We start from the raw sequence: 12,441 nt of genomic DNA on the forward strand, positions 1-12,441 counted from the left end.
TTATACCCAACTCTCCCCAACCGTGCCCTAGGCTTGGAAGTATTCTTAAGAAAACTTTCTATGAACCTCACACTTTATATCCTTACCGTGCATTGTTCTCCACATCTGGAAACCATTAACCGCAATGTTTCTTCTGAACTATTTAACAGAAGAAAGGGAAATGTTATCAGTGACCCCAACCTGCTTTTAGTACCCTGCCTCCATCGCTCGCTGCCGCCCACTTGCTTCTTTTCGCCCCCTTAGATTTACTAACCGCTTACAGGGGGCATAGCCCCCACTTTGGGAACCACTGATCTAAACTGATGAAAACTAAAAAAATTTTAAAGAAAATATGGCGATAAAATAGAAAATTACAAACAAATAGGCCTATATTTTAAAGTTCCTTCAATTTACTTTTCGTTTTTATCATTTTGTTAAACATGCCAATCGGTTCAGTTTTTATCTCTTTGTTTATGATAAGTTCTTATAGATTTAAAGAAGATTCTCTACAAGTAAATTTTCATTTTTTCCCCTTTAAATTCAAGTGTATTTTTCCTTAATATTTAGTCACGTTCTAAATCACAAATTTAATACGTTTGGACACATTTGATGAGGTTCAAAACAAGAGACTTATAATTTCATATCTTATTAAACTTAAAATTTTTAATTATAAATGCTTGATGCTTGCGCTATAAATGGGTTTAACCGAAAGGAATCGAAATAACAAACATCGCAATCCTGCATAAATCCTGATTTTTCCAAACACGATTGCTTCGGGGTCACTGGATATACAGTGATCAAGAACAGGCGAAAAGAGCATCACCTCACCTGTCTAGCTACCAAGACCCTGTTCATTCCAGAAAAAACAGCATCTCTTCTACAATTACTCAGACCCACTTACCCCTGTATATCACTCACTCTTTATATATAGTAACTATTGCTCCATTTTCAATGTTACATCAATTTCATTTACACGAGTCTTTAAATAGTCTACAGATTAAGAACTCGTTCTTAATATCTTTAAATACCGATATATCTTATGAAGAAGTTTAAAAATATACACAATTGGAACGATAGCTAGTATTTTAATTCGTTTACTCACCGCTAGTCGATGCCAATAAAAAGGAAGAGAGTAACAACCCCCGTTTCATAGCAACCATGTACTCCAGAAGGCAAGGAAACCGAAACAGAATGCTTTACAAAGAAGCCGAAAAGGACCTGGCAGATTTGAGAGCCGAAGTCGAAACGGAGGAACAGATGAAGTGAGTTGTATTTTCAATAATTCCCTCACGAATTACGAGTACAGTCATCAAAAATTGTTTTTATAATATTATTTATAATCGTTACAATGTAAACAATACTTAAGTTGGTCTTCATCCGATAGAAGTTTCGCTTGCAGTAGCCATTACATGGCAAATGTTATATAAAATGCAAAGTTTATGCGATGCTTACATTCGTATTATGTAACTTAGGCAGTTTGTATACATTCAATACGCTGCATACGTTATAAAAACCATTTTAATTTATTGACACTGTCGAAAATATTTTGAAATTCTCTGTAAGATCACGATGGTAACAAGCTTTGCAAGGCCATCATTAAATCTTTTTTTTACATTGCTTAACTACACTTGGTTATTTTTCTAATCCGTTTGGACCAAATCCAATTTACTAACGAGTTTCTGAACCTTGTAATCAATCTAATTTACAGAAAACGCATTCCGAACTCATCGACCCGACCCTGGAAACGTGATATAACAGTTTTTATGGTTTAGACTCTAGAAACACGATAAAGGTATGACACAACCTAAATCGTGATCTTTCATCTCACGGACACTAGAGTCAAAGGTGCTAGAGATTTTGTATAATCATATATACAGTCTCACGTTCATTCCATTGGAATTATAAACTTTAATTCTGTTAACCCACGTGAAGTATGATCGATTGTTGAACCTATTCTTGCATTGAGGGTTCCATAGTTTCCAATTATTACTATTGATTAACTAGAAAATAAAGGAATCGATATAATGTAGTAAGGTTAATGTCCTCTTTAACCGTTTGATTTTCTTTAATGATGTTTTTTTTTTTTTTTTTTCTATTTGATATAGAGAGATGTTGGATATATCTATAGCGGAATTGCAAGAGACTTTACTGACACTGGAACAAGATCTTGAAAATGCAGATATTGGAGAAGGTAAGCTTCAGGTTTTGTAAAAATATTCTACTTTACATCCGTATTTTATGTTGATTTTATAACGAATTTTCGTTATTTTTATCTATAAAATACACGAAATGGAATTTAAAAGTGCGATTGTGCCGTTGAAACCTGGACACCTCACTCTTCTCCAACTTTATTCCCTTGACACTTTGTGATAAACATTAACAATAGTAAACTAAATAACCTAACATTTAATATAGCTTTCATTTTAACGTTTTTCCTTATAACATTTTTCCCAGACAGTACCAGACATATCTGCTTATATATATATTTCATTTTGATGAAATAAATTGGAATTTCAGAGAATCTAGACAATACCACAATTTTCTTCAACAATCTATCCATATACTGGCACAACTCCTGACTATTTCCTATAATTTTAGAGTCTGAACAAGTCTAAATCTAGTCCTCTAAGGCCCTAAACTATAACATTTAAATGGCATCCTCCACTAATAGTATTAAGTTTGTATCGTGGTAGAATAGGCCTTAAGCTGTAGCTTGTTTATTTTATGTGTAAAACAGGCTTTGACTAAGGTTCCTTGTACCAGAATTTGCAATACTACATAGAATATAAGATGCTCTAGTTAAAATACAAGATAATATACAAGATTTAAGAATAAAAACTCCTGTTTTATAAATTATATAGGTATATGATATATTTTAAATATAAATTCAATTCACAAAATAGACAGCAGTCGTTTTTAACATTTATTTTTGAAAAATTAAAAGGAAAAATGAACATTTTTAGATATTCAAGACACAAATATACATATTATAGATCCATAACAGTTGTTTGATTCTCATTGCACACTTAAAATAAAATAAATGAATAGAATATACACCGACACGAATTATGACAATCGATAACTTTTCAAAAATCTATCGTGACAAAATTCACAAAACCGCGAATTTATCACTGTCAAAATTTAATTATATATATATATATATTCTTCATCCATCACGGAATATTGGATTTCGAGCTAAAGTTATCATTTTCTAGATAAAATTTTTATAACCGTGAACCGAGGGTGGCAATTGCTATCGGTGTCAAACGTAGGAATAACCATGGTAACACCAGGACAACACCGGAAAAAAAATCACTTGATAGAATAATTGATGTCGACTTTATACACGGATGTAACACACGCCACTATCCCCCATATGTTGAATATTCAATGTTAATATATATTATACTTTATCGTGTAGTGTATGAGGGTTATTTTAAGATTGCGAACTGTTGCGTTTTTATTGAAATATTTGATATATCTATCGATTTATGTAATGGGAAAGTGCGTGGCATTCTACGCTTCGAAATTCGAAATAAAATACTGGGTGGCCCAAAAGGCTATTGTAAAGGCTAAATTTCTGTCGTATTTTAAAAAAATTTTGATTTTAAACTTTACAAAAGTGCTCGAAACGAGACTATCCTTGTTCTGTAGACGTACTGTACGTAATTTACAATGCTCTGATATAATTTCAGTGCTCGTAAACAACACGGTTAACTTGACTTTTAGGCCGTCTCGTGTGTCATAAGTGGGATAGGATCGGGACTAATCGGACATAAACTCTTTTTAATGGCTTTCGTGTCCTGTTTGCGCATAAAATACTAAATTTTGGAGGCCCCTGTGTGATTGGAGCCCGAATCAAATTATCCTGTTGCCCCTGTATGGAATGGCAAACGTTATATACAAATGATAACTGATAACAGTTATGATAAACTCCTATGTTATCAGTTTCTGAAGGACTTTTTTCTGTACAAAGGTAATTTGACGAGTACTAAATATAATCAGTGACTAATGAATTTTACTTTCAGTATCTGTAGAAGTGATTTGATTCGGTATCAAGAATTTTGTATAATCCATAAACTGTATAAAACAAAATTCAATTAATTAAACAATTAATTAATTCTTCTACTCCTTTAAATATTAATTTATTAATATTAGTCTATTGTGACTATAATCTGTTAATAGGACTTAACATACTGATTTTCCGATGAAATTAGAGAGATTGAATCAGATTATTCGATTGATTTACTTCATCGAAATGTCTTCAAATCGTCGAATTGTGCTCCTTACATCACAATATTGAAATCTTTTAAATGACAAGGTCCTGTTTTTAAATTTTTTTTTCTGTTTTAATTAAAATATAATGATAAAAATCGACTTCTTTGAATGTTTGTGAATATTTTAATACGGTATTTAAGACTAAACAGATTTTTTTTACGTTAAAAAAGCATTATTCTCTCTCATTTGTATCTATTAATTTCCGAAATCGGAAATGGAAATAATATTTGTCACCCGTTTATTGCCTTTGTTTAATCTTAGTTTGTATTGTAATGCAATTGCCGTATATAGCAGTAGAATGGATGATCATCACCATGCTGTTTTTTACAGGATGATTACTTAGATTTGTTGTCTTCTTATCGCATAACTGTGCCTTTCTTATTTGAATTAGGCTTTCCTTATAAAAGTACATCTTCTGATTTTATATTCCATAGACTACCGTATATTTTAGTTTTCTATAAAACCTATCAAACACGTATTTATTTTAATATTTCCGATTAGAAGACGAATGGAAAGTGCGATATTATACACAAATGGAAGTGAATAATCAATTGCAGCAACAGAAAGATTGGTTGAAAAGCAAAGTGGAGACGTCGAGAAACCAAAGCCACGAAGGTAAAGTGAATTTAAGTATTACGTAGATAAAGTAGTATCTTTTACTCCTATCTTTGCCATTTAAATCTAATAGGTGTTACAGCTCTTTTAGCCGATCTCGATTTGGATAGTTTAAGTGAAGTAAAGCGTTAATTAACACATTTTAAATTAAAAAAAATCAAGAGGCTTGTTAATTTGTAATTAATGTTTATTCGTAGAACCAACTCCTACGTTATCTCCGACAATTGGAGAAAGATCGTAACTCTTTATACAACGAATTACGTGATACAGAATGGAAACTGGATAAGGAATCAAAGGTATGAAGGAGACATTCTTTCTTCCTCCGCATATACATACGTAAAAATACTGAAGGCCAGAATATTTAAGGATTATTTTATTCTCGTAGACGTTTCATAAGTATAACGATACGCGTAACGCTTACATGACCGAGATTACGGAGGTTATGATGAATCTGGAAGCCATGCGGAACAGACTTAAGAGTGTCGAATCTGCCGAAACTGGTTCGCTTCAAAAATGCCCGAGACATTTAAAATATCTGTAAGTTTTGGTATTGCCGAATTTTTAATTTACCCTTTTATATACAGTATAAATAACTATTAAATATACTGGGTTTACCAGAAAGGTCGTTTCAGGCTTGTATATCTGGTTCTAATAATGTAATACATACATATATATATACTGTATTTTACGGACTATAAGACGCACTTTTTTCTTCAAAATATTGCCTCCAAAATTCAGGTGCGTCTTATAGTCCGTAAAATACGATATATATATATATATAGGATTATAACGTATTTATTGATATTTGCCGGTTTTTGTTTAAAAAAATGAAATATTTTTACAATATAACGTGTTATGATATTATATATTCCCCGTTATTTTCGATCACGTTTCGAATCATCTCTTGAAAACAATCATTTTCATGTTCTGAGCAGATAAACGCCTCCACTTCATCTGTGGCGAATTTTTTCCCCTGAAGAAAATTTTTTAGAGAACAAAATAGGTGATAGTCTGAGGGAGCAATGTCTGGACTATAAGGCGAGTAACCAACTATTTTCCATCCGAGACCATGAATGATTTTATTACGCGTGGTACTTGAAACATCAAAACATCAAAACGTGGTACTTGATGTGCGTCATCCTGTCGGAACACTTTTCCATTGTGGTTCCATTCCTTGTATATACTGGTCGAACAGAAGCGTTTGTACTGTCCAAGTGACAACAGACTTCGTTATTTATGTTGCTACCAAGAGAAAGAAGCTGTCGATAAACTACACCTCTCATTGACCAGAAGACAGAACGTCCGTTTCATGCCGTAACTGTCTAATTTCGGTGTTGGATCTGCCATCTCATTCACCTTCAGCCACTGGACTCATCGTACTGGATTTGTAGATGATTTGGCTATGAAATCGTCCTTTTCGATGGCAACGGAGTTGTTGTTGACAAACATTGACAAGATGTTGGTTCATTACGGTGTCAAATCATGTGAAACAGCGTCTTTGTTTTAGTTTTCTCCAAGTTTTTTTTCAGCCAGCGCCAGGATATCAATCTTGAGTAGACATCCTGTTGTCATACAATCTTTTATCAGCCTGGGTCATTGAGCCGGGATTCTCTTGCCAACTATCAGAGGTCTACCAGTTTTCTTTTTGTGAACGCAAGAATTGAGACCCTCACGAAATTGCTTAAACAAATTTCGAGCTGACGACCTTTCATAGTTGCATAACCAAGCAATTTGTTAATTTTTCGTGCCACTACCGCTGCTTTGCATCTATTCTTAAACTGGATGTATAAAAGATTTCTTATCTTTTCACGATTAAAGTTCCATTTCGAGTTCTTTTTTAAATAAACAAACAGTCGACATGGAAACAGTAATGACGAAACATTGAGTTTATGAGACACTCTTCTTAATGAAATAAAACAGTTGAATTTTATATGGAAAAAACGAAAAAGGAGGCCCCAATTAACTACATACGAACTTCCAATGCAAACCGGAAGTCACGTTATTTCAATTCAAAAATTTCCCCTGAAAGGAGCTAGATAGACGACTGGCACGACTCCATTGCTAACGGAAAAGTATGATGTACAGGGGCAAGCCACTACAGTACTAATTTGAGGTGGAGAGCATATATTTTAAAATAAATTAAAAACATGATTAATTAAAAATTGCAACCCAGCATTGTGACGATATCACAATAAATAATTGCTCGTAACATTTACCAGGTATATTACATTTTCATGGAGTTATTTCTCTGAATACGACTTATATTTTAATGATGAGGTCCTTTTATATGTCGATTACTACTGAAGATTATTTATATTCGTAGAAAAATCTTAATTTAATTTAGTATCTTCTATTTGTTGAAGTAGCGACGTTTAGTTAGGTTTTTATCCTGTTTTAAACATAAAGACCTACGAGTATGTGCTTCTTCGTTATAATGAATGCTTAATAAGAATTCGTAATTATTATATTGTAATTTGCTAAAGAATCTTATCATGTTTAATCTGTTATTTGCATAATTACAATTTCATATTAAATAAAGAAATTCTACGAAGTCCATTTTGGAAATTGGATAGCGTATATCTAAGCAAATACTTTCTACACGTGTCCACCAATGGCCGATTGGATAGCATTACCGAACGTTGGTAGTTGTCGTAGTTTCACACTTGTCAACAGACTGACCGTATGTTTTCTGGGCTTTGTTTACATGCGAACACCTAAATAGAACCAATTTCCCATAGAAGTCTTCCTGGGCAGATTGTCCGTGTATTGTGCTGCCTTATCCATCAATCCAATGTAATCCAACCTTCTATACATTTTATATAAAATGTCGATAGACAATCCTTAGATTCTTTTTCCGCCGCGAAAACTAATAAAATGTTTCAAAATATTTTATTCGCGAATTTAAATATACTGTGCCAGTAACCATATTGTTTACAATTACTTCAGTAATTGCAAATAATTCTACTACAAGCAATTGTAAATAATAAAGTATTCGAATAAGACAATTTTGGTCTTTATAATGGTTATAATGGCTTTGGACCATCTTGCATTTTCTAAAATTTGATTTTTACTGATTCTAAATGAAAAATTAGCGCTCGAATTGCGTGACAAATTATTCTACTTTCTGTTTCTGTACACTCTGGAAGCGTGAGTGTTGCTTCCGACATTCGTTTAACCACTGAATAAATTAAAATATTTATTAATTTTTACACCATATTAAATCATGACAAACTTCATCAAAACCTTCCAATAAATACCACGAAATTCTACTAACTTGAGTAAAAAATAATAATAATAATAATTTTGTATAATATTGAAAAACACAGGACCAGATTTACACGACCAGATTTTAGGTCCACGACAGATCAGCCTTGTTCAGTCTTGAAGCCATATTATTAAGGAATTTCAATAAAAAAAAGTTTCTTAAAATGTATTTTATTATAAAAATTCTTATCTAATTTAAAATTTAAAATGGATTTTTCAAATACAAATCATTCATAATTTTATGTAATTCTATTAATCAAAACGTGTTTGTGGATTCTGTGCCATTACTAACACTGGGTGTAACTTCTGAGAAAGGATTAGAGATAGGAAATAACTTCTACATGATTTAATTCTTTATAGAATAATAATTTTAGTGAATTAATTTATGAGATTTTTAATGATTAAAAATTTCTTGACTAAACGCTTTTATGGCATATTGTTGGTTAACTTTTGTCGGTGTCACGAATGAACAGACAAAAAGAACGTACTTGAATAATTAAACGCGTAAGGTCGTTCGCCTCGTAAACTTGATAATTTCTCTAATTGCATGCATTTAAATTGATTTATAAGTTATAATTTCATTTTTCCCATTAGAATGATAGTGTGAATGGATCTTATGTAAGCTGTTATGACCGAGATATTTAAAATAGTAATATCTAGATTAACTTACTTTGGACCACCTTGTATACACGAAACAATTTTTGCGGTGCATAAGTTCTAACATTTTTAATTTAATAAGTTTAAAACTATTATTTATGATAATACAGTCAACATCGCTTATTATGGTGATGACTGTGATAGAACGGAATCACTAGAGGGGCCTTCCTAGGTGGCAAATATGGTTTATCGGACAATTGTCAATACAATTGTCGTGCACCTGTTAATAAACGGTACTTATTCAAATATTTTTAATTTTTGAGTTAGATTCTCTTCTTTGGATACTTCTGGATTCACTGTTTTCATTGTAAGTAGATATAATATACTGCTAGGGAGATATCGAATTACAGCTTATCTTAATTTAACTATTAAATTCTGAAAGAAAAGTATGCCCATATTATAATTATGTGACTCTTCCTAATTTCCCAGAAATCCTAATAAAACAAAGTTTTTCCATTTTGTTTAAAACAAATAACATTATTAAAATTCTAAATTTCATTCTACGAGGTGTGATCCTTGTCAGACCTCCGTTCTTGTGAAACATGATTCTAATCTATGTCGGACTCTCGGAAATTTTCGTGGGTGATTTGGCCCTGATATGCCTTGCCGCCCGGTCTAAACACCCCAATAATTATCTTGAGTGGCAAGACATCATTTCCCGTTTTTCATCAGTACTGATCAATTTGGCCACTCGTAATGAAAGTGCGTAACTGTGGCCAGCCAGAAGCATGGCATGCTGATGCCTAGCTTTAATTTAATCAATCAATCATGTCAGTCCTCATCTTCCCGGGCGTACTGTGGCCCTGGCCAAACTCATGATAGGTATACAAAAGAACTCTCGGTGTCCTCATGCGAAATGTAAAAACTTCTCTAGGAGACATTCTCTTATTTATGAATCATAACATTTAATACAGTCTATTTTACTAATCAGCTGACATGTGATAGAATCAACCATAATAGGAAGTGAAAACTTAACTATTGAAGAAGCCAACCCTCGAAGATCCGAAGTGGATAGGATCTTGGATTCTTCACGATTGTACTATACAGAAGCATTTACTGTTAATCGAAAGTATTATTTTATTTCTGTTTTTTTCTCTTTAATAAAATAGAATACTTTTATTAGTTTGAAAAAATTGGAGAAAATTTTTTAAAATGTTTATAAATTTCAAAGTTAAAATCGCCTAACCATTGCCTTTATTTAAAAATAAATTAAAAATTCGTGTCATTCTATCTATCGCTACATTTTGAATAAATTAGGAGCTATTAAAATTCAATTAATAGCTTTTTTAAATGTTATTAATACCTGATTTTAAACTAATTTATTCATAAATTTTAGTTTAAAGAAATAGATTGAATTATTCACAAATAAGGAAATACATTTTAATTATTAATACAGCGAAGAAAATCAATATTTCTGTAAAAAATTTAATATTCAATAACGTGAATGAAAAATGAATATGAAAAAAATTCATATTTATATTTTCAAGACTGATTTTTTCAACTTTTTACCGTGTTATTATTGTATGAATTTGGATTATGAAAATGAAAACCCATAAAAGTACGTAAATAATTTATTTAAAAACACTGTATAAATTAATATTTCTCATTAAGAAAACTTGTTGTTAATGTACACGTATATATATATACAGTTATATATTTAATACTCCACGTACTGTACATATAAATGTGTGCAGTTTTTTATATGTATATATACAGTTAAATCTCTCTTTCTCGAATCTCATATAGAAATAAACATTCGAGATAATCAGGTTTCAAGATACACAGTTAATAGTAATAGGTTTGATTGGAGGTACGGTATTTTACTAATACAATAGCAAGTACAGTAGAAACCCGTATTAGGTACAAATAAAACATTTTTGACCTACCTTACAGAAATAGAGTTTGTCAATAGTTTGTCGTGGCCAATCAGAGAAAAAACGGAGTTAATTTCAACTGTGTATTGTATAGCAAGAGATATTTCTCAACTACAGTTTATACTATCAAAATGTAGTTGCTAATCAATTTTAGTCGCCTTATTTCCTAGGCGAGTTTTGTGTACTTGCTAATTTTTTAGTGCGTGTGTTGTGTACATTGTGAGTGTTTGGAATGGATATGTCTATAATGTATGTGATTTTATTGTGTTTGTCAATGAGTGTGATGTCTGGTCTGTTGTGGTAAATTGTTTTATCTATGATTATGGCTCTGTCGTAGTATATTTTTTCCAATACTGTCTGTGGAATGTATTTGTAGTATGGTTCGTGAATGTCTACTAATTTGTGTTTCTTCGCAAGCTCTTGGTGTATTATATTTGCTACTTGATTATGTCTATGTAAATAATCTGTCTGTGCCAAGAGCTTGCAACCGGAAGTGATGTGTTGTATAGTTTCTGGCACGATGTGACATTTTCTGCATGTGTCATTTGTGAGTGTTGCATCTTTGAGTATGTGTTTTCTGTAGTTTTTAGTGTTTATGACCCGATCCTGTATGGCAATCATAAAGCGTTTCGTCTCCCCAAAGAGTCATCCCGAGCTAACCAGCTGTTTGACGCAGTTTTGTCAACAAAATTCTAGACCAGGTCATACGGATGTTTGCCATGAAGTGTCTTTCAAACATAAAAATTGGAACTCTGTGGCAGGCATTATTATTATTATTATTATTATTATTATTATATAGATAGATATGTACAGATTGATTTCGTTTCTTTTATTCACTTTTTTCATATGCTTTTTTCCTTATTTAAAAATAATCATCGCAAATTTAGTCCAGTTTTGATCTAAGCAAACTACCGTACTACCATGCTCATTTGAATACAAAGCATTACAATAGAATTTCTATAGCGAAACTTATTTACTTATCGATTATTATAGGAATATATTACCTGATCAACGAGTAATCGACCCGAAGAAGGGGCCAATTAAAAAAATAGCAACCGTAAGAAGTTTGCCAAAATTGGACTCTACTCCAGACGAAGATTTCGCAGAAGCAGCAGAAGAAGTTGGAGAAGAAGAAAATAACGAACCAGAAGCATAGTAGCAATAAAAATGCATTATATTCAATTATGATTTAAACTACGCAATAACATGTAAAAAGAATTTTTAAATTAAGAAATAAATTTTCTTCAAACAGTTTTGATTCTTTTTTTAATCTTTGTGTGCTTCGACACGAAATCAACATACTAAGCATTAAAAAGTAAGTACTTCCTTTTAATGTTTGTTTACTGTAAAGGTACAGTATATTTAAGTTAAAAATAGAATATAAAATAAGTCTTGCATCTGAATAAACTATCAATATATTTTCTTATCATGGAGTGCAGGGACTATTACAGAAGTCAATGGGTCCTCTTGATCTCAGAGTCCTTGTGCAAATGTATTCACTATTATTGTATGCGGAGAATTGTATCACTATGACATTTTAAATTTAAAAATAAAAAGCCTTTCACGCGATTATAATCGAATTTTACTTATTTTAAAATTCTAATGGAGTTCGCGTGTATAATGTTTTCTTTTTTTAAATTTATATGCGGGTAATTCAGAAAGAACTTTACAACTTTGAAAACATACAGAATTTTAATCATAAGACTTGCAAAATTATTCGAGGCATTAATTTATATTAAAACACACAAAGTTTGCCTCAAACAGTTATCTTGGT

The 12,441-nt window shown here is 31.8% G+C and overlaps 1 protein-coding gene across 2 annotated transcripts; it reads left to right on the forward strand.

Moving 5' to 3' along the window:
• Positions 1 to 1,127: 1,127 nt before the first annotated feature.
• LOC136978046 (coiled-coil domain-containing protein 169-like) lies at positions 1,128 to 11,920 on the forward strand. Of its 2 annotated transcripts, none has more exons than XM_067273690.1 (7): positions 1,128 to 1,241; positions 2,085 to 2,170; positions 4,759 to 4,872; positions 4,946 to 4,992; positions 5,070 to 5,168; positions 5,258 to 5,409; positions 11,661 to 11,920. In XM_067273690.1, exons 1-7 carry the CDS (start codon positions 1,138 to 1,140, stop codon positions 11,821 to 11,823), a joined length of 765 nt encoding a protein of 254 aa, XP_067129791.1. In that variant the 5' UTR covers positions 1,128 to 1,137; the 3' UTR covers positions 11,824 to 11,920. The 2 variants fall into 2 exon arrangements, with proteins under 2 accessions (XP_067129791.1, XP_067129792.1); XM_067273691.1 differs by having other exon boundaries at positions 4,955 to 4,992.
• The last annotated feature ends 521 nt before the right edge of the window (positions 11,921 to 12,441 follow it).

This window comes from Centruroides vittatus, unplaced genomic scaffold (assembly GCF_030686945.1).
Source record: "Centruroides vittatus isolate TY-2023 unplaced genomic scaffold, ASM3068694v2 contig_487, whole genome shotgun sequence".
Classification (NCBI taxonomy): Eukaryota; Metazoa; Arthropoda; class Arachnida; order Scorpiones; family Buthidae; genus Centruroides; species Centruroides vittatus.